At 42.4% G+C, this 24,298-nt stretch overlaps 1 protein-coding gene across 6 annotated transcripts in view; it reads left to right on the top strand.

Annotated features, from left to right (window-relative positions):
• Positions 1-23,959, top strand: part of LOC118788792 (insulin receptor substrate 2-like) — a 95,643-nt gene extending 71,684 nt beyond the window's left edge. Inside the window, exons 3-8 of one of the 6 annotated variants that reach the window (XM_036544872.1) lie at positions 1,399-1,488; positions 1,670-1,777; positions 2,275-2,304; positions 2,418-2,483; positions 2,581-2,624; positions 23,664-23,959. In XM_036544872.1, coding sequence (XP_036400765.1) covers positions 1,399-1,488; positions 1,670-1,777; positions 2,275-2,304; positions 2,418-2,483; positions 2,581-2,624; positions 23,664-23,700 — 375 coding nt within the window. In that variant the 3' untranslated portion in view covers positions 23,701-23,959. Of the gene's footprint in view, positions 1-1,398; positions 1,489-1,669; positions 1,778-1,860; positions 2,131-2,274; positions 2,305-2,417; positions 2,484-2,580; positions 2,625-23,663 lie in introns of those variants that run through there. The other 5 variants (XM_036544873.1, XR_005005435.1, XM_036544874.1 and 2 more) reach the window with 5 other exon arrangements.
• The last annotated feature ends 339 nt before the right edge of the window (positions 23,960-24,298 follow it).

Genomic DNA, 24,298 nt, shown 5'->3' with positions numbered 1-24,298 from the left:
TTGCACCTTTGTCCCACTTAACCTTCTCAGATCATCAAACAAATTCAAACATTACACAAAGATAACCCAAGTATTTAAAAAATGCAGTTGTCCTGTTGTGATTTTATTTGTTAAGTGAAAAATCCTATCCAAACCTACATGATCCTCTGTGAAAAAGTAATTGCCCCCTTGTTAAAAGGTGAGGTAATTGTGATAAATCCTATTATTGGGGAATGCTGAGTTCAATTTCATGGCCACACCCAGGCCTGATTGCTGCCAGACATTTCCAATCAGGAGACCACTAACATAAAACCTGTCTGACAAGGTGAGGTAGGCCATACTGAACACACATCATCATGCCGCGTTCCAGTGAGCTTCAAGAGCAAACAAGAAAGAAGATTATAGAGATGTCTCGGTCTGGGAAAGGATACAAAGCCATTGGTAAATGTTTGGGACTCCAGCGGAGCACTGTCAGAGCCATTATCCATAAATGGAGAAGGCATGGCACAGTGGTGACCCTTCCCAGGAGTGGCCGACCTAGCAAAATTACTCCAAGAGCACGGCGCAGACTAGCTGCAGAAGTCCAAAAGGATCCAAGAACCACGTCTAAACAACTGCAAGACTCACTTGCCACAGTTAATGTCAATGTTCATGACTCCACCATCAGAAAGACACTAGGCAAAAATGGCATCCATGGAAGAGTTCCGAGGCGAAAGCCACTGTTGACCAAAAAGAATATCAAGGCCCGACTCACTTTTGCCAAGAAGCATCTTGATCATCCCCAAAGCTTTTGGGAAAATGTCCTCTGGACTGACGAAACTAAAGTTGAACTTTTTGGGAGAAATGCATCCCGTTACATCTGGCGCAAAAAGAACACTGCATTTGATAAAAAGAACATTGTGCCAACAGTGAAATATGGTGGTGGAAGTGTGATGATCTGGGCTTGCTTTGCTGCTTCAGGACCTGGGCGACTTGCCATTATCGATGGAACCATGAATTCTGCTCACTACCAAGAAATCCTGGCAAAGAATGTTCGGCCATCAGTTCGAGACCTCAAGCTAAAGCGCACCTGGGTTCTGTGGAGGAAGACCATGGATACAGGGTCATAGTTACTATCCTCCACACCTTGTGAAAGCCACCTGAAAAACATCCAAAATTAATTGCTAATACCACCACCATCATCAACATCATCATTATCATCACAATCACCATCATTATTATTATCTTTATCATCATTTTTTAAATTCAGGCCACAAAGCAGTATGTTGTGCTGCACTTCATTAATGAAAATGAAGTGGAGGCAGCACCATCAAAGTGGCTGGAGTGCAGTGATGGGGTAAGATTTTTTTGAAGATTTTAGCATTTTGTGCAAGCTATAATCAAATAACTAATTACCTTTATCTTTATTGTGTGTTACAGACTTTATATTGCTACTGGGCTCAGCACAACGCTGCCAGCGCTGTGAAGCGATGTGCCTTGTCAGACAAGGAGCTCTGGAGCAGATACAGAGTATGTATGTCTTCAAAATCAATTACTCAAGTCTACAGGCAAATCACAGCCATGGGGATATCCTTTACCGACCCCGCTTTCACTTGTGTGATGTAGTGTATGTGCAACCAATAACTGAATTTCACTGTTTGAAGCAGTGTGAATGTGGCTTAACAAGTTTTTTGTGTTTGTTTTTCTGTAGACACTTGTGCTGTGGCCAGACACCGGGCCCGCAAAGGACAAGAGACCTCCCATGTGGAGGACTCTGACCTGGATTCTCGACGGGTCAAGCTCCCAAAAAGATTCAGAGGTAGACTTATAATTAGAAATATTTCACAAATATTTTTGCTGCAGTTTAGACAATCAATGTAAACTACATTTTTGAACTGACAGAGGATGATGAGCTGACAAGAAAAGAAAAAGAAAAAATCAATGTAAGTACTCAAAAGAGCATGATGCACACCTGTCAATAAGATGAGAACTCCAGAGAGATGTCAACATTCATGACACTTGATATAATGTACCTGCAGTCTAACCTGGAGAGCGAACAGAAAAAACACACCTTCTGCCTTCAGAGCTTCTATTTTGTTTTGTTGATTTGCATTTTGAATAACATTCACACTTGCTTCTGTAGCAAAGATCCGAGGCCACAAACACCTGAATGTAAGTAATTCATATCTGACTGACTAATAAGTAGTAACAAGTTCACACACCTCTTGCCATTTAATGGTGTTCAATGTTTTGCTAGCTGTGCTGTCTTACCATTAGACGCTTGAAATAATCTTTTTTTTTTGTCTTGCTTTGCAGTTGATCTCCATGATGATGATTCATCGGAAGGTAATTAAAAAACTAGAATGAAAACAACCAACAAAACTAAGCATGAAAACAAACAAACTAAAATATTTAAAATGCATCTAATGTGATTTCATTGATTCTTGCTGATGACACAGATGAAAGAGTGGTACACCCACCCAGAAAGAGGTCAAGGCCTTTGGGCCTACCCAGGGCTCCCCAATGTGAGTACAAGTATAGCAAGACTGGAGAATATTTGTACATATGATTTAAAAATATTTTGCCACACTCTGCTCCGTCCCTTCTGTCTTTGTTTTACAGTTACTCAAAGTCCCCGGCAGCCCCGGACACCATGGACTGGCAAAGTAATAATAGCATTACATCAATGTTTGTAGTGGTAGTGGTTTGTAGTGGGAAATTATTTTAAAGTAAGGTTGGCCCTGTCATTTTTTTTTCTACACCTGTTGAATTAGAACCCAGGGCAGGTCCAAGCCCACCACTAGACCCAAGCGCCCAGATAAGAGAAGGTATGGCCAAAAAAATAAATAAAAAAATAACAGCTGTGGTAATATCCTTCACCGGCCCCACTCTCACTCATGCCATACGCTCATGCTTAAATTAGTGTTTCAATAAGTCATTGAATTGTTTATTTGATACTCATTTTTACACCACACTGTATTTAATTTACACAGAGGTCATTAAGCTCTTTGAGGGCTTTGAGAGGAGGATGCTGCTGAAGCTTGAAATGATGCAGGAGGGCTTCAACAGCATCCTCACCAGGGTGGTGAACCAGGGCAACAGGCCAATAGCCAATGAGGTGGAGGAGCTATTGGAGTGGCCACTGGAAACCCAGGAGGAATTGGAACAGATGTGCCACAGACTCCAGACTGATGGAATATATAAGAAAAAGACTGTGAGAGCAATTCATTCCACATTTTCTTTCTGAACTTCTTACCTGATATTTTGTGGAATGGCATTCTCATGACAGATCTTTTGATTTCTACAGATTCAGTACTTGAGTCTGCAGGCTGGGGTGAGCCTCAGAGATGGAGTGAGGAGGATGCTAAGAAAGATTGGCACCAATAGATTGTGGGGCCACTATAGTTACAAAGGGAGAAAGGGGAAAAGACCCTTTCATGCCCTTCCAATAAATGAGGCGTTGCTAAGTAAATATGCGTAAGTGATCTTGACATGAACGTATCAGTGTTTTCACTCAGCCTAATTCATAATTCTTCACTGGCGTTATTCCATGCAAAAATCAGTCCGTACCATCTCAATTGGCAAAATGGGTTATCTTCTGCAACAAGATGGACAATTTCAACTGTCAACTTGGACTGTGGACAATACAGTCCACATTTTGAAAAACATTTTATTAAAAGCAAAACGTCATATGCAAGCTTCAAACATATAGGCTACATTTTTGGCTAGAATTCTCACCACTTGTGTTCCAGCTTGATAATTAGAAAGTAGTTAGCAACTAATGTTACTATATTTTAAGGTATTGTTAAGATCTTTTGCCGGTCTCCGTGGAACTCGATGCAGGACGATCAAGAACACGCTGACGACTTCTCTTAAGAAAACTGATGTTTAATTCAATGCGCAAGGGAGAAACAAACTCAGGACATTCGAGCTGTCTGTACTGAGAGAATCTCTAAAGAATCAAGTTGTGTGGTGTGTTGATATACAGTCCATGGTCATACATATCAAAGGATTGAGTTAAGTGGCAGGCCGGAGACAAATGGTCTTGTGCCATGGGAACCTTAGCAGAGCCATTCAGCAAGGATGTGTGACATCCTTGCTGCAGACACTACAGAGGTGTTATACAGAGACATACAAATTACAGACATAGTAGCAGTAGAACAGGACACACAATACAATACATGTAAAATATATATACATGGTGCCACATAAAACTGGGAACCTATCAGTCCCCCATTTTGTATTTGGAAATATGGTGTCAAACGCCATATTCCCCATGACCTTCAATTCAACTTAATTCAGGCCTGTACCCCCAGTGAGCAAGCACGTGGCAACAGTGGCAAGGAAAAACTCCCGTAGAGTAAAGGGGAGAAACCTTGAGAGGAACCAAGACTCAAGGGGGGGGGGGGGGGGGCATCCTCCTCGGGTTGGCCTGTGTACTACGGAGAGTGAGACAGTATGGTGGGTTATTCACTAAATAACAACATGGATTGTCCACAAGTTTACCCGGTTTTGTCATTCCCCACAAATGACAAATGACAATTCCCCACACGTCCTCGTTGCATTGGAAAGATCCCCATCCAGTTTGATTAAACACGTGATCCCAAGTCCAGCTGCATCCACTCGTGTTGGTGCACATTTTGGAAGTATGGATCTGTATATCTTAGGCCTTAAGGTGTGCTAGCACAAGTAGACTTCCGAGTATTTTGTGGAGAAGAAGGATTGAGCTGAGCTTCGTGCTGGGATTTACTTGTGTATTTTCTCAGACGAGTAAGGTGAATCCATGTTGGTATTCCGGTCAGGTGGGCTGCTGATGGGGTGGTGAATAACACATTGTGTGGTCCAGTCCAGTGAGGATCGGATGTCTTTTCCTGGAAGGGCTTCACCAGGACCTGGTCTCTGGGTCGAACTGCGGGGCTTTCCTCCTGGTCTGTCCCTGGATCAGGTTTTGTCCTTGGATCCTGTGGAACACCCTGCAACAAAAGCTTACAATATTCCAGCAATCTATCCCCCATCACATGCACTTCCCCTCCTGCAATACACAAATCCCCGGGGGTCCTCGTGGGTTGACCTGTTAGCATTTCAAAGGGGAAGAGTGATTCAGGATTAGTGGGCCCTGCTCTTAGGGAAAGAAGTACAGTGGGTAAGTGTGAAATCCAGTCTCCTCCTGTGGCTGCAAACCACTCTTTGGTTAGTTTATTTTTTAAGCTACGGTTTGCACGTTAAACTGTTGAAAACCTCAGTCATTGCACAATGAAAGAGAGTGGGACTATTGTGAAAACCTTGGGGCAGACGTGTCCAGGTACACATGTTCTTGAGTCCTCAGCGACGGGCAAAGTCCAGAGGCTGTTCGCAATATCTACAGCAGAAAATACACAGTGAGTGGGTTTAATAACAACAGAGTGTTGGGGTTAGCAACAATTGGAGTAAGTTTATCAGCAGCAGCATATTTCATATCGGCATAATGAGCGAGTGGTAAATTGTTCTGCATCACCGAGGTAAATAAATGCCATTTAGGTGTTCCTTTACCCAAAGCATTTTTACAGACATGCAGAAATTAGCAGTAGAAGTTCAGCGCGGTCATGCATTTTATCACTTCTCGATTAGCTTTCTATGCTGTTATCAAAATAACAGTTCCACTTGCAGTTCTATCCTTCTTCTGATTCACCCACCATTCTAACGATGTCTGAGTGGATCCGTATTGGATCCCAACCATGTCTCAACATTTCACTTTCCTTCTTCACATACTTTTCCAACAAATGCATAGTAATGCTGCCCGCGTAACCATGAGGGGCTTTGGATGTTTCTTTAGTTGCCGGCATTTTACCACGGTTTATAGTTATTAGTAATATTATTACTTAAATGTAGACCTGCGTTAATTTTTACCTATAAATGTACGTTATTGGCCAAAACACAGCATTCAAACAACATAAAAACAACGTAAATCACAATGACGCGATCTTCATTACCAGATGTGCAATCCTTTTTCCAGTGTCCGATTTTGTTACAATTTCTACACCGGCTGTTTACCAATTTGCAGTCCTTTGCAAAGTGCCCATATTTGTTACAGTTCTTACAATTGGACTTCTTCCTTGTAAAACAGTCTGCCGGTCTATGCCCTGGTTTTCCCACAGATGTTACAAGGAGCTAACTCCTGTATAGGAGCCATGTGGAGAAGCGATTTGTTTTAAGATTGTGACCTCAGACCTGATCTTGTGCTCCTCTTGTTCAGACTGCTATGATATTTGTTTAAGCATGCAGCCCACGAAATCAAGTCGCTACAGTCCTTTGGACGATACCCAGACCTACCCGCGGTATCTCGGTATAAACTTATACTTCCCTCAAGTACGTTCATCAGGAAATCAGGGTTATCCTTACTTGGATTGTCACCTGTATTGCCATATATAGAGTACAAATTGTACTTCTCGTCAATATACCTATCAAAAGGTGCATCTTTGCGTTGTTGACGGGTGAGATATAGTGAATATAGATTGGAACCTGTACCTAGAGCTTTAGAAACTGCCTTCCTAAACCTTTCCACTGCTTCCTCCATTTCAAGCATGGAAGTGAGGCGACCTGAACCCCAGGCGGAGTTATTAAATTCCCCTAACTCACTCCAAACTGTGCTTGGGCATTTTGCCTTCATTAATAGCCTACATAAATGTCAAAAACATGTAAACCCCCCCACCATCATGTACTGTGTAATTTTTTCCAAAACGCCATGTTCGGGTCATCTCTTTTGAGATCGGGTAATTCTTGAACCATGCTACGTAAGTCAGACGGTCTTAGGGGCGCGTGTTTGATTTGTGTCACAATACTTGGCTGTCCCTCACTTCAATCCGGATTCGGAATTGAGTCTACCGCCATGGGTGCCATTGGGGCACTAGGTTTTGCAGATATACAATCCATAAACTGTGGGTATGGGGGGAGCTTGTACAAATCCTCCTGTGCCCTTGCTAACTGTCTGCCTTTACTTTCTAATTCATTGCAACACATCTGCAGCTCCTCCTCATATTCTTTTATCTTGTGGGCTGCGCTCTCATGTGCCATCACTACACACATTACTGCATATTTCCCCTTTTCCTTACTATTCTTTTGTTGGGACCACCATTTATTCAATGCCTCATCTGAAATTACCCCGAAATTATTTTTGCTGAGGAATGGGGGGTTAGTTTTCTTTGCTTTCCCATATCTTTTCTCCAGAGACTTTAGCGCCGCTGCCCTTAAATCCCCGCCTAGCACCTCTTTCCCCATTATCATTCCAGCAGTTAGTAACCCTTCAGAGGTATGCAGATTAGCCATTGTAAAATGTTTCAGTTATTACAAAATAGACTTTCTTGCGATACTTGTCCGTAGCTACGTCCCTGTGTGTAAGGTGGTTGATCTAAGGAAGGGAAGGAAGGGAAATATGTGCTTTACAGTATAGGGGCCAATCCTATGTGTATTACCTCTTTTAATTATTTATTTCAACATGCACCTGTGTCAAAATCCCGACACGAAAACGGACGCTCCCTCGTCCTGTGGGTCCCAGTGACCCAACATGCACCTGCGTCAACTCCCGACACCATAGGGACGCTACCCCATCCTGTGGGTCCTACGTGACCCGGCATGCTGATGTGACTTAACCCAGCACGCAGACGTGACTAAAAAAACTGACGCTCCCACGTCCAGGGTCCTTCGTGACCCAACATGCTGACGTGACTTAACCCAGCACGCAGACGTGACTTAACAATCTGATGCTCCCGCATCCAGGGTTCTTCGTGACCCGACACGCTGCCGTGACTTAACCCAGTACGCAGACGTGACTAAACAAACTGATGCCCCTGCGTCCGGGGTCCTTCGTGACCCAACACGCTGAGGTGACTTAACCGAACATGCAGACTTAATCTGATGCTCCCACGTCCAGTGCACTACTCAGTTGACGAGAGGTTCAATCACACACCGTCTCCTTTAAGCTTCACTTAAGACAGCTAGCACTAGCACATTAAAGACGAACTTAACACAGCCACATTAAAAGACAAAATTATCGTCAGTTGTGACAAAGTCCTGCCCACGTAACTCTTTCTAAACAAAATACCGAACAGGAGTCACTCCCAAATTGCACCAAGGAAAATCAACGCCTAATGAGGATGGTAAGTTTTGTTTAAGAAAAGATACTCACCCTCTTGTTCATTCTCATTGGTCCAAGTGGAAGATGTTTCCTGTCCCTTCGTGGTCGCCAAAACTGTTAGGACCTGTAAGTTGATGATAATGTAATGCAATGCATTTACTGCCTCAGATGCCACAGGGTTTTTTTTCATTTCCTGAAAAGTAACAGTTTTGGACATACAAGGTTTCTGCCTGTTACGACCATGGTCGTTACTGTTTGTGTTTGTGTTTGTTCGTTTCCCCCGATGTATGTGTTTTGCTCCGGCTGTGTGCGTTGCGTCGTTTTACGTTTTCCCCAGGTCCGTCTCATCCCTTCCCCAAGGTGTGTCCTTCGCTGGGTGTCTCCTCCCCTCGCCCGTGATTGGAGCCTTCCATCATTTCTTGGCCGGCCCGCTCCCTTCAAAGAGGCTCAGTCCGCGCAAGGGAACAGACCACTTGTCGTTTATGCATTTTGTGATTGTTAATTGTACATTGTTGTGCGTATGCTTAGGTTCTAGTCCATGTGTATTTGAGTATTGCTTTTGGTCTTCGTGACACTGTGGTTGGGTGTGGGAAGTAGGGAGTCGATGCCATTTTCTTTTCCATCTCTTTTTTCACGTTGGTTTCGTTAGGAAGGGAGAAAGGGAAGTTTTACTGTATCTTTTGTTTTGAGATTTATTTTGTTAGGTCAGAATAAATAGTTTCCCTCTCTCGTTAGTTAGAGTGTGTTTTGTTTGTTATTTTGGCTTGTCGACTCCTGAGTTTGTGTTCCCTGTTACCCGCTTTATTTATATGTTTTTTTTTTACTTTAAATGTTAGTGTAATAAATTCTGTTACACGTTTCCCATTGTTCGCAACTGTGGTCTCCCCTTTTTTCCCTGTTGCGGTCTGACCCTAGACACTGCCCGACAGCAACGATATGCAACAAAATGGTAATGTTACTTTAACCCCCATTACTTTTCAACCTCTATTTCACAGCCAATTTACACCGAATTATCTTTATCTTCTGGGACATGTTTATGTAAGGGTTCAATTAGAAAACTACATTTTTGTTTCAAGTTTTTGAACACTTAATTTTGGGGTGTGTGTGGCATACTTTTACTTGCCGTATCATATTTATGCTCATATATTATATTAACTTTTCTTTGCTATTAGTTTTGGAATTGGTGTCAGTATTCCAGCCTGAGTGGCTGGTTTACATTTACATTTATTCATTTGGCAGACGCTTTTATCCAAAGCGACTTACATAGGTTACAGTTCTTTACAATGTTATCCATTTATACAGCAGAATATTTTACTGAGGCAATTGTTGGTTAAGTACCTTGCCCAAGGGTACAGCAGCAGTGGCCCAGCGGGGATCGAACCGGCAACCTTTCGATTACGAGTCCTGCTCCTTAACCACTATGCTACACTGCCGCCCAGACTGGTTTCTCCCTGTCTGTCAGTGTGGGTGTGTCTTTTGTTTGTTTTTCCTGTGCATGTACTTTTTTGTTTTCAGCCATCGCTCCACCCCCTGTCCTGCCTATCTGTCCTGCTGCCACGCCCATCACCTGAAGCCCATCCTGCGCACCTTTTCCCGGTTCCCTCATCACCAGGCCATCTATATATACCCTGCTGTTTCCCTTGTTCTTTGCCTGATCGTCTCAGCTTTGTTCCTGTGTCATTCTCGTCATTTGTTAGTGCTGTTCTGTCTTGGGTTTTAACTCTGCCTGTTCCTGATTCTCCCTTTTTGCCTGATGTTTTTTGATACTGTGTTATTCTTGTGGATTTTTGGTCACTGAATTTTGGACTGGTTTTCTTCATTATGACTTTGCCTGTGCGTTTTGGCCTGTACGTAAAGGATCTCTTACTGCCTGTTTTGTCTGCGCCTGGGTCCTTTCCCTGTCTACCCCTGACAATTGGCCTAATCAAGATCATGGCTAGTCCTACTCTGCAGTAAGTAGCTATAATTTCTTACACCTTTACGATAGCAAACATGCTCTCTGCAAATTGTGGTAATCTGAGTAACGTTAACCGATTGATAACAATTGTTTGAGTTCAAGTACAAACATCTAGCTGAGTTAATGGATTTCAAATTGATAAATGTTAACTTGCTGAACACTGACAGCTGTACTAGTTACCCCACATTAGTGATGTTACGTTCGCGACCGATCCGAGTCTTCTGAGCGGCTCTTTGGTACAAACGAAGGGATCCGAGTTGTACTTGAGAGCCGTTATTTTTGTCATTGCGCCCAAAATTCACTGCCTGTCCTAAGTTCACTTAGTGTAGCGCAGTGTTTAAGGAGCAGGACTTGTAATGAAAAGGTTGCTGGCTCAATCCGAGAGAAGGAAAATTGTCTGTTTCATGGCGGTTACATTCTAAAGCATAAATACACAATGACATTAGGTCTGGCAATGCAAGTAATTTCTGATCTAAATCTTACCCTATCATATTATATGCTTAATTCGCAGATAAATCTAGTAACCCCCGCCCCCTAAAAAGGAAAACAATGAGCCGTTCTTTTGAACGGCTCTCGGAAAGGAACGGAGCCATAAGATCTGGCTCCCTTTAAAGAGCAGCTGTTCCTATCACTATCCCACATTAGCTAAACACTCGTAACTTATGACACTGCGCTGTATATGCGTGGCGTGTATTACTAGCACAGATGTAAACAATGTTAGGCTAAATTGGGAACCTGTGGTGTAAAACTACTCCCAGTCTGGGCCAGGTAGACTGGAGGCTCCCTCCACACTTGTACAGTAATAATTTTTGTAATAATTACCTTTTTGTAATTTCAAAGTGAATTCCAGTGCCTAATAAAGGACAAACATAATTCTCAAGAGTCTGATGTAATTGGTTTATTGTACATGTTGCAAATCACATACAGTAAACCGGGCTGGTCAGCGCAGAGCAACACAAACATTCACTCTGTCCAAGCATTCTGAAAAACCCCCCAAATGCATCTTTTATGCTTACCCTGCGCTCACACCGGCAGTGACTTCATCACTGTACATCGCTGTTTTGCTGTCGCCTGCTGCGCAGCCAGCTTGTGGGCGTTGCTATCGCATTTGTGCCGAATAAAACAATATGTAGACAGGAAAGCTAAAGGGAACGTGTGTGATGGTCTTTTAAGAGGTCTATAGGCCTACCTTATTTGAAGAGAAGCTCACATCGATGACCTTTCTGGGATGCAAACAGGTTAACCACCATGTCATTGTAGTCCACTGATTTCTGGATGAAGTCCTACTCAAGAGACAGCATAGCCAGTGCATTGAGCCTATCCTGTCCCATAGTACTTCGCAGAAATGATTTGATCCTCTTAAGTGTACTGAAACACCTCTCCAACTCTGCCGATGTCATGGGGGTTGTGATGGCTATTTGCGTTAATTTCAATGTTTCAGAAAAAGCACTCTGAAGATTGTTCTCAGTCAACATCCTCAAAAGTGACATTGCAAACTTTAACCCCGCAAATTCCACACTACTGTACATCACCATCAGCTCACCTTCGAGTTTCTCTCTGCAGATCATTGGAAAGTGTTCACTTGCAATGTCCAGCTGCTTCTGGGGGAAACTGGTCTTGAACAGCGGAAACGGTTCAGGGTCAATAAGTTCAAAAGACGCTAAGTGCTGGGCTTTCTCAAAGCGAACCTTTGACTGCTCTATCATTATTTCACAGCACTATGCGGCTACTGACACATTATCAGACCGCTGCATCCTGCGTGGCGTTGCTGCAGCAACAGCTGTGTCTGCATCTGGCTGGGTGTCATCTGTGGTCACCTTGTCCTTCAGTTCAGCTATGGAGCAGGAAAAATTCTCCAAGGCCTGTCTAGTTTTGAGAGGATCTGTGGTTCGTTTTTGAAGAATGTTGTATAGAATATCAACATGCATGAGGGCAGAGTGGGGGGGAAAAAAGATAAAAAGAAAATTCACATCCTCCAGCAATGCGTACAGGCCATGGGCTTGTTGGATTGACACGCTGTCCCAAGACTGATCATTCTGGATTTTTTTCAAAACTGTTTCAAAGTGTCTTGATGTTCAAACACGGTGTGGATGGTGCGGCTTTTAAAGTTCCACCTTGTTTGTCCTGACGCTGGAATCCTCCTGCCACACACTTCATCCAGGATTGCAGTTCTCTTGGGGGACTTGGAGAAAAACATTGCAAAAGCTGAGATGTTGGCAAAAAATATTCTGACGGGTGTGAGAGATGAGCAGGTCTGTTGCACGATAAGGTTTACCTGATGGGCATAGCAGTGCACAAAGTGGGCGTGAGGGAATGTTTCTTTTAGCCTGGCCTGCAAGCCTAATGATGCACCGTTCATTACAGCTGCCCCACCGTAAGTCTGTGTGATCAGTTTGTTTTCTAATTTATATGGCTGGAGCTTCTCCCTCAGGAGTTTTTCGAGTCCCGCCGCAGTTCTGTCCACTAACGGGGAGAAACAGAGAAATCTCTCCACAACGGAACCTTCAGCAATGTACCTGAGCACAATCACGCACTGGCTTATACATGCCACATCGGTTGTCTCGTCAGCTTGCACAGCCACAAATGGTGCCTGCGATATTTCATCAGCCAGCTTTTGTTCATAAATGGCTAACATACAATCAAGCAACTCATTTGGCTGTTCTTAGACGTGTACTTGGCAACCTGTGTGTTAGCCAGTTAGCCAACCTAAAAAAGAGAACTGGTCAACAAGGTCCAGAAACACGCCCTGATGGAGTGAAGTCGGAGATTCGTCAGACCCCCTCAGAGCTAGTTTGTGTGCCCCGCAAAATTTAATACAGTCCACAATCCGCAATAATGAATGCCTGTTTTTCTTTACCAGCTCGTTGTCTCTGTATAGCGATGCGGTGGCCCTCATCAAGTTGAGGTGATGTTAATTTTGCCCAACATTGATAGCTTTACGCCATTTCCAATGTGACTTGTGCTGCATTCATGTTTCCTAAGTTTGTCGGATAAATGTTTCAAATCCACAATTCCTTGTTGGGTCCAAGCCGTGTCTCCTCCAAAAAGCAAGCGTGGGAAACAAAAAAGTGAATTCTTAGCTACACTTGCAGTTAGCCAGTCCTTTTGTTGAAACCAAGAAACACAAAACCCACAATTTTGTCATTTGTCCTTTTGTGTTATTTGAACATCATTTGGACGATGTGCTCCCAGTCTCTTCACTTCCAATTTTTCCTCCAAAGACATTGAAAAAATGGATGAGAAAGTAAATAATCCACCTCATTTATGCTAATACCCACTATTGCCACAACCGCTCACTTCTCTATCCCTGCTCTTGCACAAGTAGGCACTACAGTCCGCTGTCATTGGTCAAGTCATGGTGCGTTCAAGACGACGGTAAACTCAAAAAACCCAACTTCCGACTTCCAAAGAACGTGCGTTCACATGATCAACTCGGAAAACAATATGGGTGCCCGCAGTAACATCTTCTTACTTTGTTGTTGTGTTTACAAAGAACACATAAATAAATTATTGCAGCTGCTCACCGTGGTCGAGCAAGACGGGAAATATCTAAGGTGAGTGTACTTCTATTTGTAGTCTTGATTCACAGTGACAAGTAGTCCTATTCGAGCCGTATTTGTAATGGGAGTGAGTTTATCGCCTCCGCGTTGTGTTGTGGGCGTCAACCTGGCTCTGGCTGTGTATTGACAACTAAAAATAAAAAAAAAACATTTGCAATTAATGAATTGAACAAAAGAATCCATGAGTGAATTGATTTTAATAAATAATTCAAATGGGTTTGGAAATGCCATTAGGTCCTTTGTCATACTGGCTAAATAGAAATCAATGTGGCCTAGAGTTGCCACTCACACTCACACCTTATAGCTTAAAAAATTGGCCTATATGTTTGGTTTAAACATTTGAAAAGTTTGCTTGCACATTACATTAAATCCTACAACTGTCTTTACCATCTCAGTCCAAGAATACTTAAAACAGGAACTGCATGGGATGTGCTGATGATAATGGATGACACAACTTTCAAGAGGCATGTCTGCCTCATTTTCTTGCAACTCTGTCAGGGTCAAATTTCTCTCTGAACTGTTCAGACAGCTTTATTGCCATCTCTTCCCAAAACACCTTCTTCTTCCCTTTTGCAGCTTTAACCCTGGCATTTAATTCAGATAGAGTTTTTGGTAAAGCCCTTCCATCTCCCTCCAGATGTTGCCTCATTAAATGTATAAGGAAGAGGGTGTGTTCGCGACTAAAACCCATATTGGGGGGCAAGGAGGTAGTAGGTGAGACCTCATCTACATTTACATTTATTTATTTAGCAGACACTTTTATCCAAAGCGACTTAAAAAAGTGCATACAGTAAGTATAGCGACAGTACGGGGACAGGATGTGTACAGTTCCACAATGAGACAGTTCTCAGCTGAGAGCAAGGTCTGTTTGAGGACACAGTACTATCAGATAAAGTAAAATCAGATTTGTACAACTACAGCGTATAGGGCAACTAATACGATACACCTTCAAACAGCAAACTTCAACAACTTCAAATGGAGCAATGAGCGTCAGGGTAAAGGCGGTAACAAGAAACAATTTAAAAAGCACAATAAAAAAAAACCACAGCAATTTACGACAGCACTGATTGGGGGGGGGGGGGGGGGCAGCAATTGTGTGCTGGGTCAGTCCAGGTAGAGTCTGAAGAGGTGCGTCTTCAGGCCCCGTCTGAAGGAATGGGGTCAAGGAGCTATCCGTAGCGGGACAGGGAGTTTGTTCCACCTGGGGAGCGATGTAGGTGAAACGCTGATGTCTGGCAGAACGAGCACCTCCTGCCTTGACCATGCAAGGAGTCCAGTTGCTGCTGAGCGCAGGGGTCAGGCTGGTGTGTAGGGCTGGATGAGTTCTTGGAGGTAGGCAGGGGCTGTCCTGTTGACTGCAGAGAAGGCGAGGGTCAGGGTCTTGAATCTGATCCTGGCAGCGACAGGAAGCCAGTGGAGGGATTTGTTAGTGTTAACAAGGACAACTTAACTAGCTGCATTGTGTCATCTAATCTGGTTAGTGGAAACTGATGGAAATGACAGGCTTATAGGCTAACTCCAAGTGGTCCAAGTCCAAGTGGTAAGCTATAGGCATAGGCAGTATATTACACAATAGTAAACTAAACAGAAACATTTCATTCCATGACTATCGTCTCACGTGCATAGCCTCTGAAGTACCGTAAAACTTCCAATAATAGCCGAGTCTCCAATAAACGCAGGCCTCTTATAATCGCCGGTATGCGCGACCGTTTCAGTGAAATAAACGCCTGCGTCAAATAAACGCCAGGGAAAATTATACGGTATGTTGAAGATGCTTTACTGTAGCCTATTCCGCCTGTCGAAGGTTCATCACAGCAAAGAATAAAGTAGGCTAATTTTAACATTATGGCATAGCGTTGACAGCTGACATGTTAAATGGAATTTGGTTTTTGTAAATTAAATCGTTTTGCAAGCATAATTTTAGCCAGTGTGTTTCCTGTCCTGTGTTTTAGCCAGTGTGTCTTTTCCTGGTCAGTTCATCTACTAATAATTAGAACATAAGAACATATGATGAAGAGAACAGGCCATTCGGCCCAACTAAGCTCGCCATTTCTTAATTAAAGAGTATCCAAAACTGCATCAAGTCTAGAGCAAGGGTCTCTGCCTCAACTACATGACTTGGCAACCTATTCCATGCATTGATAACTCTTTGTGTAAAATAATATTTCCTTATATCAGTGCGGAACTTACTCTTAACTAGTTTCCATTTATGTCCTCTTGTTTTACAGACTGAACTCACCCTAAAGAATCTATTATAGTTAACCTTATTGATTCCTTTTATTAATTTAAATACCTCAATTAAATCACCCCTAAGCCTCCTCTCGCTTAGTCTAAATAGGTTAAGTAACTTGAGTCTTTCCTCGTAGCTTTTATATTTCATGCCAGGAACTAATTTAGTTGCCCTTCTTTGAACCTGTTCTAGAGCTTCGATATCTTTTTTATAGTGCGGTGCCCAGAACTGCACACAGTATTCCAGGTGCGGTCTGGACTAAGGCATTGTATAATTTCAATATAACCTCTTTAGATTTATACTCAATACTTTTGGCTATATATCCCAGCATCCTGTTGGCCTTTTTTACTGCTACAGCACACTGCCTAGATCCTGTTAAGCTTGGGTCAACTATTACTCCCAAGTCTTTTGCAAACTGAGCACATTCTAGTTTTTTTCCACCCATGAAGTAGTCTTTTCTAAGGTTCTTATTTCCCACATGCTGTAGCTTCCTCAAAGAAGTCCAGGAGGTTTGTTAAGCACGACCTCCCTCTGCGAAAACCGTGTTGGCTATCATTTAGAACACCATTTCGTTCCAGGAATAATTCCAAATTTTCCCTAATGATGGATTCCAGTATTTTGCATGCGATACAAGTTAAGCTGACAGGCCTATAATTTCCTGGTTCAGTCCGGTCTCCTTTCTTGTAGATAGGTACTACACTGCCATGTTTCCAGTCATCTGGTATTTCTCCAGTTTTAAGGGATTGCTTAAAAATAACTGTCAGAGGCTTGTAAACCACCTCTGCTAGTTCTCTGAGAACTCTTGGATATATTCCATCAGGGCCTGCTGCCTTATTTGTTTTAAGTTTTTGAAGTTTATCTAGTACTTCTGCATCATTTAAATCAATTTCCTCTATAAGTCTCTGAGAACTGACTGCACCTGAAGGCATATGCAAAAACACTTCACTAGTGAAACTCTCCACAAAGTAACTGTTTAGTGTATCAGCAATAGCTTTGTTATCGTAAACCATAGCCCCATCCTTATTTTTTTATACCTCTTATTTCATCCTTAACTATCCTCTTTTGACCATAATATTGAAAAAAACGTTTAGAGTTGCTCTTTGCATCTAGTGCAATCTGTCTTTCAAAACACTTTTTAGCTTCCCTTATTTTTTTCTTAACTTGAGCTCGCATATTACTGTATTCAATCTTATTACTATCTGAGCTCTCCAACTTGTATTTTCTAAATAATTTCCTTTTTTGTTTCAAACTGTTCCGTAGCGACTTATTCATCCACTGTGGATGCTTCTTTTTCAGCTTTCCTTTTCTCACTTGTGGAATGAATTTACACTGTACATCCAGAATAATCGTTTTAAATATGCACCACATTTCTTTGACAGTTTTACCACCTAGAAGAGGTACCCAGTTTATATTCCTTGTATAATCACGCATCTTAATAAAGTCAGCTTGCCTAAAGTTGAATACTCTAGCATTGGAGAATGCAGACTTCAAAACTTCAAATGTAATTGAACTATGGTCACTTGTACCGAGTGGTTCCCCTACCTCAATACTGCCGATTCTATCAGGATTATTACACATAAGCAGATCTAGAATTGTGTTCTCTCTCATGGGTTGAGTAACAGACTGTATCAAAAAACAGTCATTTACAACATCCAAAAACTCTTCCTCACATTTACCTTGACCTGACACAGCTTCCCAATTAATTGAAGGGTAATTGAAGTCCCCCACTACTATTGTGTCACCCTCCTGACATGCTAGTTTAATGTTATCAAAGAGCATACATGTGGGCGGCAGTGTAGCATAGTGGTTAAGGAGCAGGACTCGTAACCGAAAGGTTGCCGGTTCAATCCTCGCTGGGACACTGCTGCTGTACCCTTGGGCAAGGTACTTAACCCACTGGTGTCTCAGTAAATATCCAGCTGTATAAATGGATAACATTGTAAAGAACTGTAACCTATGTAAATCGCTTTGGATAAAAGCGTCTGCTAAATGAATAAATGTAAATGTAAATACTACTGAACTTGCTGTCTGAGGCTGGTGGCCTATAGCATACTTCAACATTCAGACCTTTTTCATTTTCCCCCAATATCTTAATCCATATGTCTTCACTAACACCAAGGGGCTCCATTCCTGGTATTTCCTGAGTATTAAGATTATCCTTTATCCCCATCTTTTCTTAGCAGCTTGTATCCCTCTACGTTGTACTCATCCCCATCCCCTGCACCAAGCCACGTCTCTGTAATCCCAACAACATCAAAGTTACTATTACTCATAACAGTTTCCAGATCGAGAATTTTATTTTTTATGCTTCTAGCATTTAAACAGAGAAATTTCAGGGTACCAAGTGTGCCTCTCCTGCCCTCCACCCCCACCCCCAACTGCCCAGAACCACCTCTATTACAGTACTGCTCTGACTGATTTACAAGCATCATTTCCTCTCTACTAATAAAATATTTAGCCATGGTGTGTTCTATTCCGGCAGTCTGTCTATCCCTACCCATCTGACTGTATAAACTCCCTGCCCCCCCAAACCCTAGTTTAAATAACCCTCTGCTACCCTAAGCATACGCTGGCCCAGTGCAGCTGTACCCCTCCGGTTCAGGTGCAACCCGTCCCGCTTGTACAGGTCACCCCTGTTCCAAAAGGAGTCCCAGTGCCCCATAAACCTGTACCCCTCTTTCCTACACCAGGTTTGTAGCCACGTGTTATTTGCAATTTGCAGAAGCCTGAGGGCTTTAGGTGAAATAAACGCAGGTCTCTTATTATCACCGAGTCTCCAATAAACGCCAGGAAAGTTAAGTAATTAGCCTAAAGCAAATAAACGCCTCGGTATTTATTGGAAGTTTTACGGTAAGTTAACTTTACATTCATATTTTTGTTAGTTTTAATCACATCAATAGCCAATCACGTTCATATAAATGAAGCTCGAGTAGACTAGTGGGCTAATATCAATTATTACAAACGTCTTTGCAAAAACTATAATGCTGGCAACTTCACTAATATATTAAGAATGCAAACGAATCACATATAATAGTAAATGACTTGTTAAAAGTAGTTGAACAGCATTCGTAATATTACACTGTCTTACCAATCACCACCAAGGACGCCATGATTGTAGTTGTTATGACGTCAACTCGGGTAAATCGGAGCACTGAATTTCCACACGAGTTTCTGAGGAAAAAATCTGACCCGACCATGCGTTCAAATCACATTCTCCGAGTCGGAGCTTGTAATTTCCTGTTCTAGGGTTTTTTAACAATAATTCTCTCATCTTTATTGTAAAAGATAGGGAGGGCTTAGCCCTGTTAGCCCATTTATACCAGCCGTCCCTGCTTTTTCTTTTCAACGAGTCGAGGCGGAGCTGTCGCTGCAGCTGCACTTGTCACCGTCTTCCGAGTGTTGTTACTCTATGCTGGTAGGTGTTCTTCTTCTTCCTTTGGCATTTTAACGGCAGACTCGAACACTTCAGAATTTAGTTTATTGCCAAGAAGGTTGCCCCTACAAGGAATTTTTTGGTATGATGGTGCTCCATACAAATACGACACTAAGTACAATGAGTAGTAAAAGCAACAAGTACTGAAAAACAAACAGGCGTATATGCTGCCCCCATCAAGTCTGGAAGAATTGCATCCCCCATACCTACCGTACTGTAGAAAAACAAGTACCTTCACGTTTTCAGAATTTTGGCATCGACTTGATACCAAAGTATCGATTCTCGTGACATCCCTAGAACAAGTTTTATTGTACCACGTCAAGCTCTGCTTTTCTCTGGTGGGGTGAAAGTGGCAATGCTTATGATTTACTTATGGGGTATACACCTAGTTAAAATTTTCCACCACAAACCGATCTCTCTTATCTGATTAACTGTCTGTAATGGAGCCAAATTGCCAATATGCATGTACACAGCGAATCAACTTTCGTAAAAGTTGTGCAGGAAGCCTAAACCAGATGCTAAACCTTAAAACATACTTCAAAATGGGTTGTTATAGGGACATCAAGGATGGTTTGGTTTTCTGTGCTAATTTCTGGAACAACTAGGCCGTCTAGGAATACCTGGACCTCAGTCATATGAGTGGAGGCTTGTGATGTATAGAATTTGGCATAAAATGATTTTAACTCATCATTTATGATTTGGGGATGTGTAGAAGTTAAATCTGGTGCAACACGGATTTCAGGGATTGCGCTGTGTGCTGTTGCCTGTTTGAGTTGATGGCACAGTAATTCACCAACCTTTTCACTATGCTCGTAGTATGTTTGTTTTGTTTTGAATATAAGCCGCTCCGTTTGTTTGATTGAAAGGTTATCAAATTCTGTTTGTAACAATAGTTGTGCTTTAAGGAAATGTGTTGTGGGGTAGCCTGTTGTCTATATCCAATATCTGCTCGGTTAGTTCAGAAAGGCGCTTAGTTTGTTCTCTTTTTTCATGAGATGCATATGAAATGATCTTCCCCCCTGAGGTAGGCTTTAAGTGACTCCCATATAACAGTATATGACATGCCAGGGGTGCCATTGGTCTCTAAGTAGAAGTTGATTTGGTCAGAGATAAACTTTTTAAATGAACTGTGGGTTAGTAATAGCGGGTCAAGTTGCCATGAGCACTGAGGCAAGCTGCTATTGGAAATGACCTGTCTAATTGGACAGGGCAGTGGTCAGAAATAACTATGCTATGGTATTGGCAGTTAGTAACAAAGGAGATGGTCCTATGGTCAATCAAATAGTGGTCAATTCTGGGGCTTCATTTATAAAACATTCTTACGCACAGATTTGATCTTAGAATGTGCGTATGCTAAAATCCACGCCAAAGTTTAGATTTGTGAAAACGGTCTTTGACGTGGAAAAGAACTTAGTTCTATGTCAGGTTTCAACTTGGCATGCGCACGTTTCCTTGTGGCAATGTTGGAGTACTGCAGGAATTCGGAAATCTAAGAGCGCCAACATGTCATCTGCTGCCTAATTGTTTCCTCATTATTATTATTATTATTATTATTATTAGTAGTAGTAGTAGTAGTAGATGCTGTTATAGTTGTATTGCCAGATTGAACACATTGCTTAGGTTATACGTAATGGTTTGCACAATAAAGTTATTAATAAATTAAAACAACATAAGCTAGGGTACTTGTGGAAAACAAAACAAAAACACACATTGGTTTCCCAAAACTACCCCATTAGCATAATTGACACATCCCTGAAGGAAATTTATAATAGAATTTAGAATAATATACATATTATGGTTCCACATGTGTAAAACAGTGGTTTGCAAGAGGAAGAATGGCAGCATTGGCACTTCTCGGAAGATATCGCCAACCGCGCAATAAGAAGGGAACGAGTTTTTACAGATCGGGCCGTCATCTTTGCGAATGATGACGAATGGCTGATAAGCAGGTACCATTTGCCAAGAGCTACGCTATCAGAGCTTTGTACCCAGATGGTATGTATTTGGTTTTAGTCGTAACGCCACTGGAAAGGCTCCCAAACAGCATCCCTGCACACATCTGCACCTCTGCCAACAGGACCTCAATTTCAGCCTCACTAAAAAGATTTTTCTTGTAACTCGCCATTATCAAGTAGAGGATTTGGGTTTTGATTCAAGCTCCTTTATATACTTATGAAATTAGTTAGGGGGCATTTACAAGGCGGAGATCTAAAATCATTCAGCTACACGCAATTTCAAGATCATTTGTGATTTATAGATTTCACATCTGGGAGAGTGGTGCACGCACGTTTTTTTGTGCGAATGAATCACACGTACGAGTGCAACTTGGTTGCCATATAGCTTACCCGTTACTATGACAAACCTGCCATTGTTATCCGATATTACATTGGCTGTTGTAATTGGAACCCCTTTCCTAATTAATATAGCTGCACTCCTAGACCTATCCCCATAGTTAAGTTTGGTGTGCTCACTGGTTCGAAGATGGGTCTCTTGAAGATACATGTCTGAACCAAGTGACTTTAAGTGTGTGAGCACCCTGTTAGATTTAATAGGATGTTGGATCCCCTTAATGTTCAAACTAATGAAACAAATTGAGCCTAAACCCATGTTTACCCGTCTAAACCTGTGTTTGCCATGGTCTTGATATATTACTACAAAATATGTGTGTGCAGCCAGTTGGATGATTTGAAATAGAATAGTGTGTCTTATCAGGGTAGACAGTATCAGAAAGTCTGTACAAACATGTTCATTTTTTCTCACTAGGCAACAAATAAAAACAGAAATGTAATGGCCTTGGTTCCTTGTGCTGACCTGTCCTTAACTCCCAGGTCGCACTAAACTCCCCTAACTTAAGGCTGGGTCCCCACATTGGTATTTAACTGGGTTACCACTTAACTGTCAACTAAAGCCCACAGAACATGGCTCATGAAACAGCTGTGGCATTGAAGTAGTCTTAAGATGAAAGAAAAAAAAATAGTAATATTAATAATAGGCTAATAATTATAAATACAATAATCTGCTAAATGAATACATGTAAATAATAATAATAATAATACAAATAAAATAATAATAGTAATAAGTATATACACAAGCGCTCACACCTATACACACACGCACACAGGCTACTGTTTGATTATATATGCATACACACACACACATACACATGTACGCACCCACATATTGTAAATATATAGTGTATTGGAGGAATGGCAGTATGTAATATACTGTAAAGCAGCAAAAAGTATTTACAGTATATTACATGCTGCCATTCCTCCAATACACTGTAAATACTTTTTGCTGCTACAAAACTCAATTTACAGTACACTCCTTGCTTGTACAGTGTGTAATGTATATAGATATATGTTGTGGTTATTGTCTGCCTTAATTTATGTACACTGTTGGTATGGGAGGAACATTATTTCATTTTTGATTGTACACAAGTGCATGACAAAATGACAAAGGAAATCTGAATATGAATCTGAACATAGCCTATACAGTCTCGTGCATGCACACAAAATAAGATAATAGTAATAATGAAGAGGAAAAAACCATTGAAACAATTAGAACAATAGATGGCAATAGGAAGAGCACTGGAAACAGAACTGGTGATATTGCAGTACAGTATAAACCTATGAAAAACAGTACTCACTCTATCAGTCTATGGAACGGCTCTTGGCTTTGGGTGAAAGCAATAGAAGGCACTGATTCAGACATAAGGCTCCAAATTAGGAGATGAGCAGTTACTTGTTAGAAATAGCCCCGTGTGTGGTTATGTTCTGTATGATATAAGTCTGGGCTTCCTCTGGTGTTGAAAAGATCTTCTCCTGGTTGCTGTAGCTGATTTGGAAGCGCACCGGGCAGAGGATATCATATCTATAGCGGAGTTGTTGTCTCTCATTGTTGAATCCCGCTCGGGCCCTGGCCACTCGTGCAGTGTAATCTAGGTAGACAGATATGGTCGCCCCGTCCACTCTGATCCGTTGTTTTTCTCTGGCGAGCCGTAGGATATTGGCACAATCGCGTAAGTAGTGCAGACAGGCCACAATGTCGCATGCAGTACCGTGGAGGAACTGCTGTGGCCCTCCGGTACTCCCACACTCCTGATGTTATTCCTCCTTGGTCTCAATTCTAGATCATCACACTTCTGTAGCAACTCCAACTGTGTCAGGGCTCTGCCCCCTTAAGCCGCGGTGTTTTTGTTTTTCCCCGTCCCTGTGCTTTTGTTTTCCTTGTGTTCCAGCCCCGCCCCGCTCCCTGCCTGGTCCACGCCCACCTGATCTCCTCATTGCCTGCACCTGCCTGCCTGCTCACCTGCATCCCATCTCCTCGTCACCCCAGCCCTATATCTTCCCTGCGTGTCTCTGTCTTGTTGCTAGTTCGTTTCAGTGATTTTTCCTGTCTCGTCCCCGCATTAGTTTCCCTGATTTGCTTGCTGTCGCCGTTCCTGCCTGATTCCCGACCTCGATTTCTGCCTGCCGCTTCGGACCTGTTTGACACCACTCGCCTGCCTGGTTCCTGACTCTGCCTGCCCCGACTCCCGATTCTGGATCTGCCCCTGGACTGCTTTCCCGTGTTTTCTAACCCTGCCTGTCCCTGTACTATGAACCGCCTACCGATTCTGATTAAACGCCTGGAACCGTATACTCTGTGGTCCGCGTTTGTGTCCTGATCACGATCCTGACAGACTGGGCTTTGAGATGCTCCACCTCACGATGCAGGGTAGCAATATCATCCGTGCATGATGACAGGCTCCGTTCCGTCTCACCAACAGTGCTTTTCAGAGTGGTTGGCTCTGTAGTAATTGAGCTCTGGTAGGAATGTAGCTCAGTTCTGACTACATTAATATCAGCTCTGAACACTGCCATTTCCTTCTCCAATACATTTCTGATCTCAGATTTGATAGTGTCTCTGATATCATCATGCAGTGACACAAGCAGCTCTCAACTGAATGCTTCAGTGGCTAGCACTGCAGACAGGTCAGTTGAAGTTGCGCTTCCCGGTCGCGTTTCATGCCATTCCAGGGATAAGCTAGAGACACAGGGCCTCAAAG

This window comes from Megalops cyprinoides, chromosome 14 (assembly GCF_013368585.1).
Source record: "Megalops cyprinoides isolate fMegCyp1 chromosome 14, fMegCyp1.pri, whole genome shotgun sequence".
Lineage (NCBI taxonomy): Eukaryota > Metazoa > Chordata > Actinopteri > Elopiformes > Megalopidae > Megalops > Megalops cyprinoides.
The sequence above is the reverse complement of the archived record's forward strand: the minus strand, read 5'-3'. Positions and strand labels throughout refer to the sequence as shown.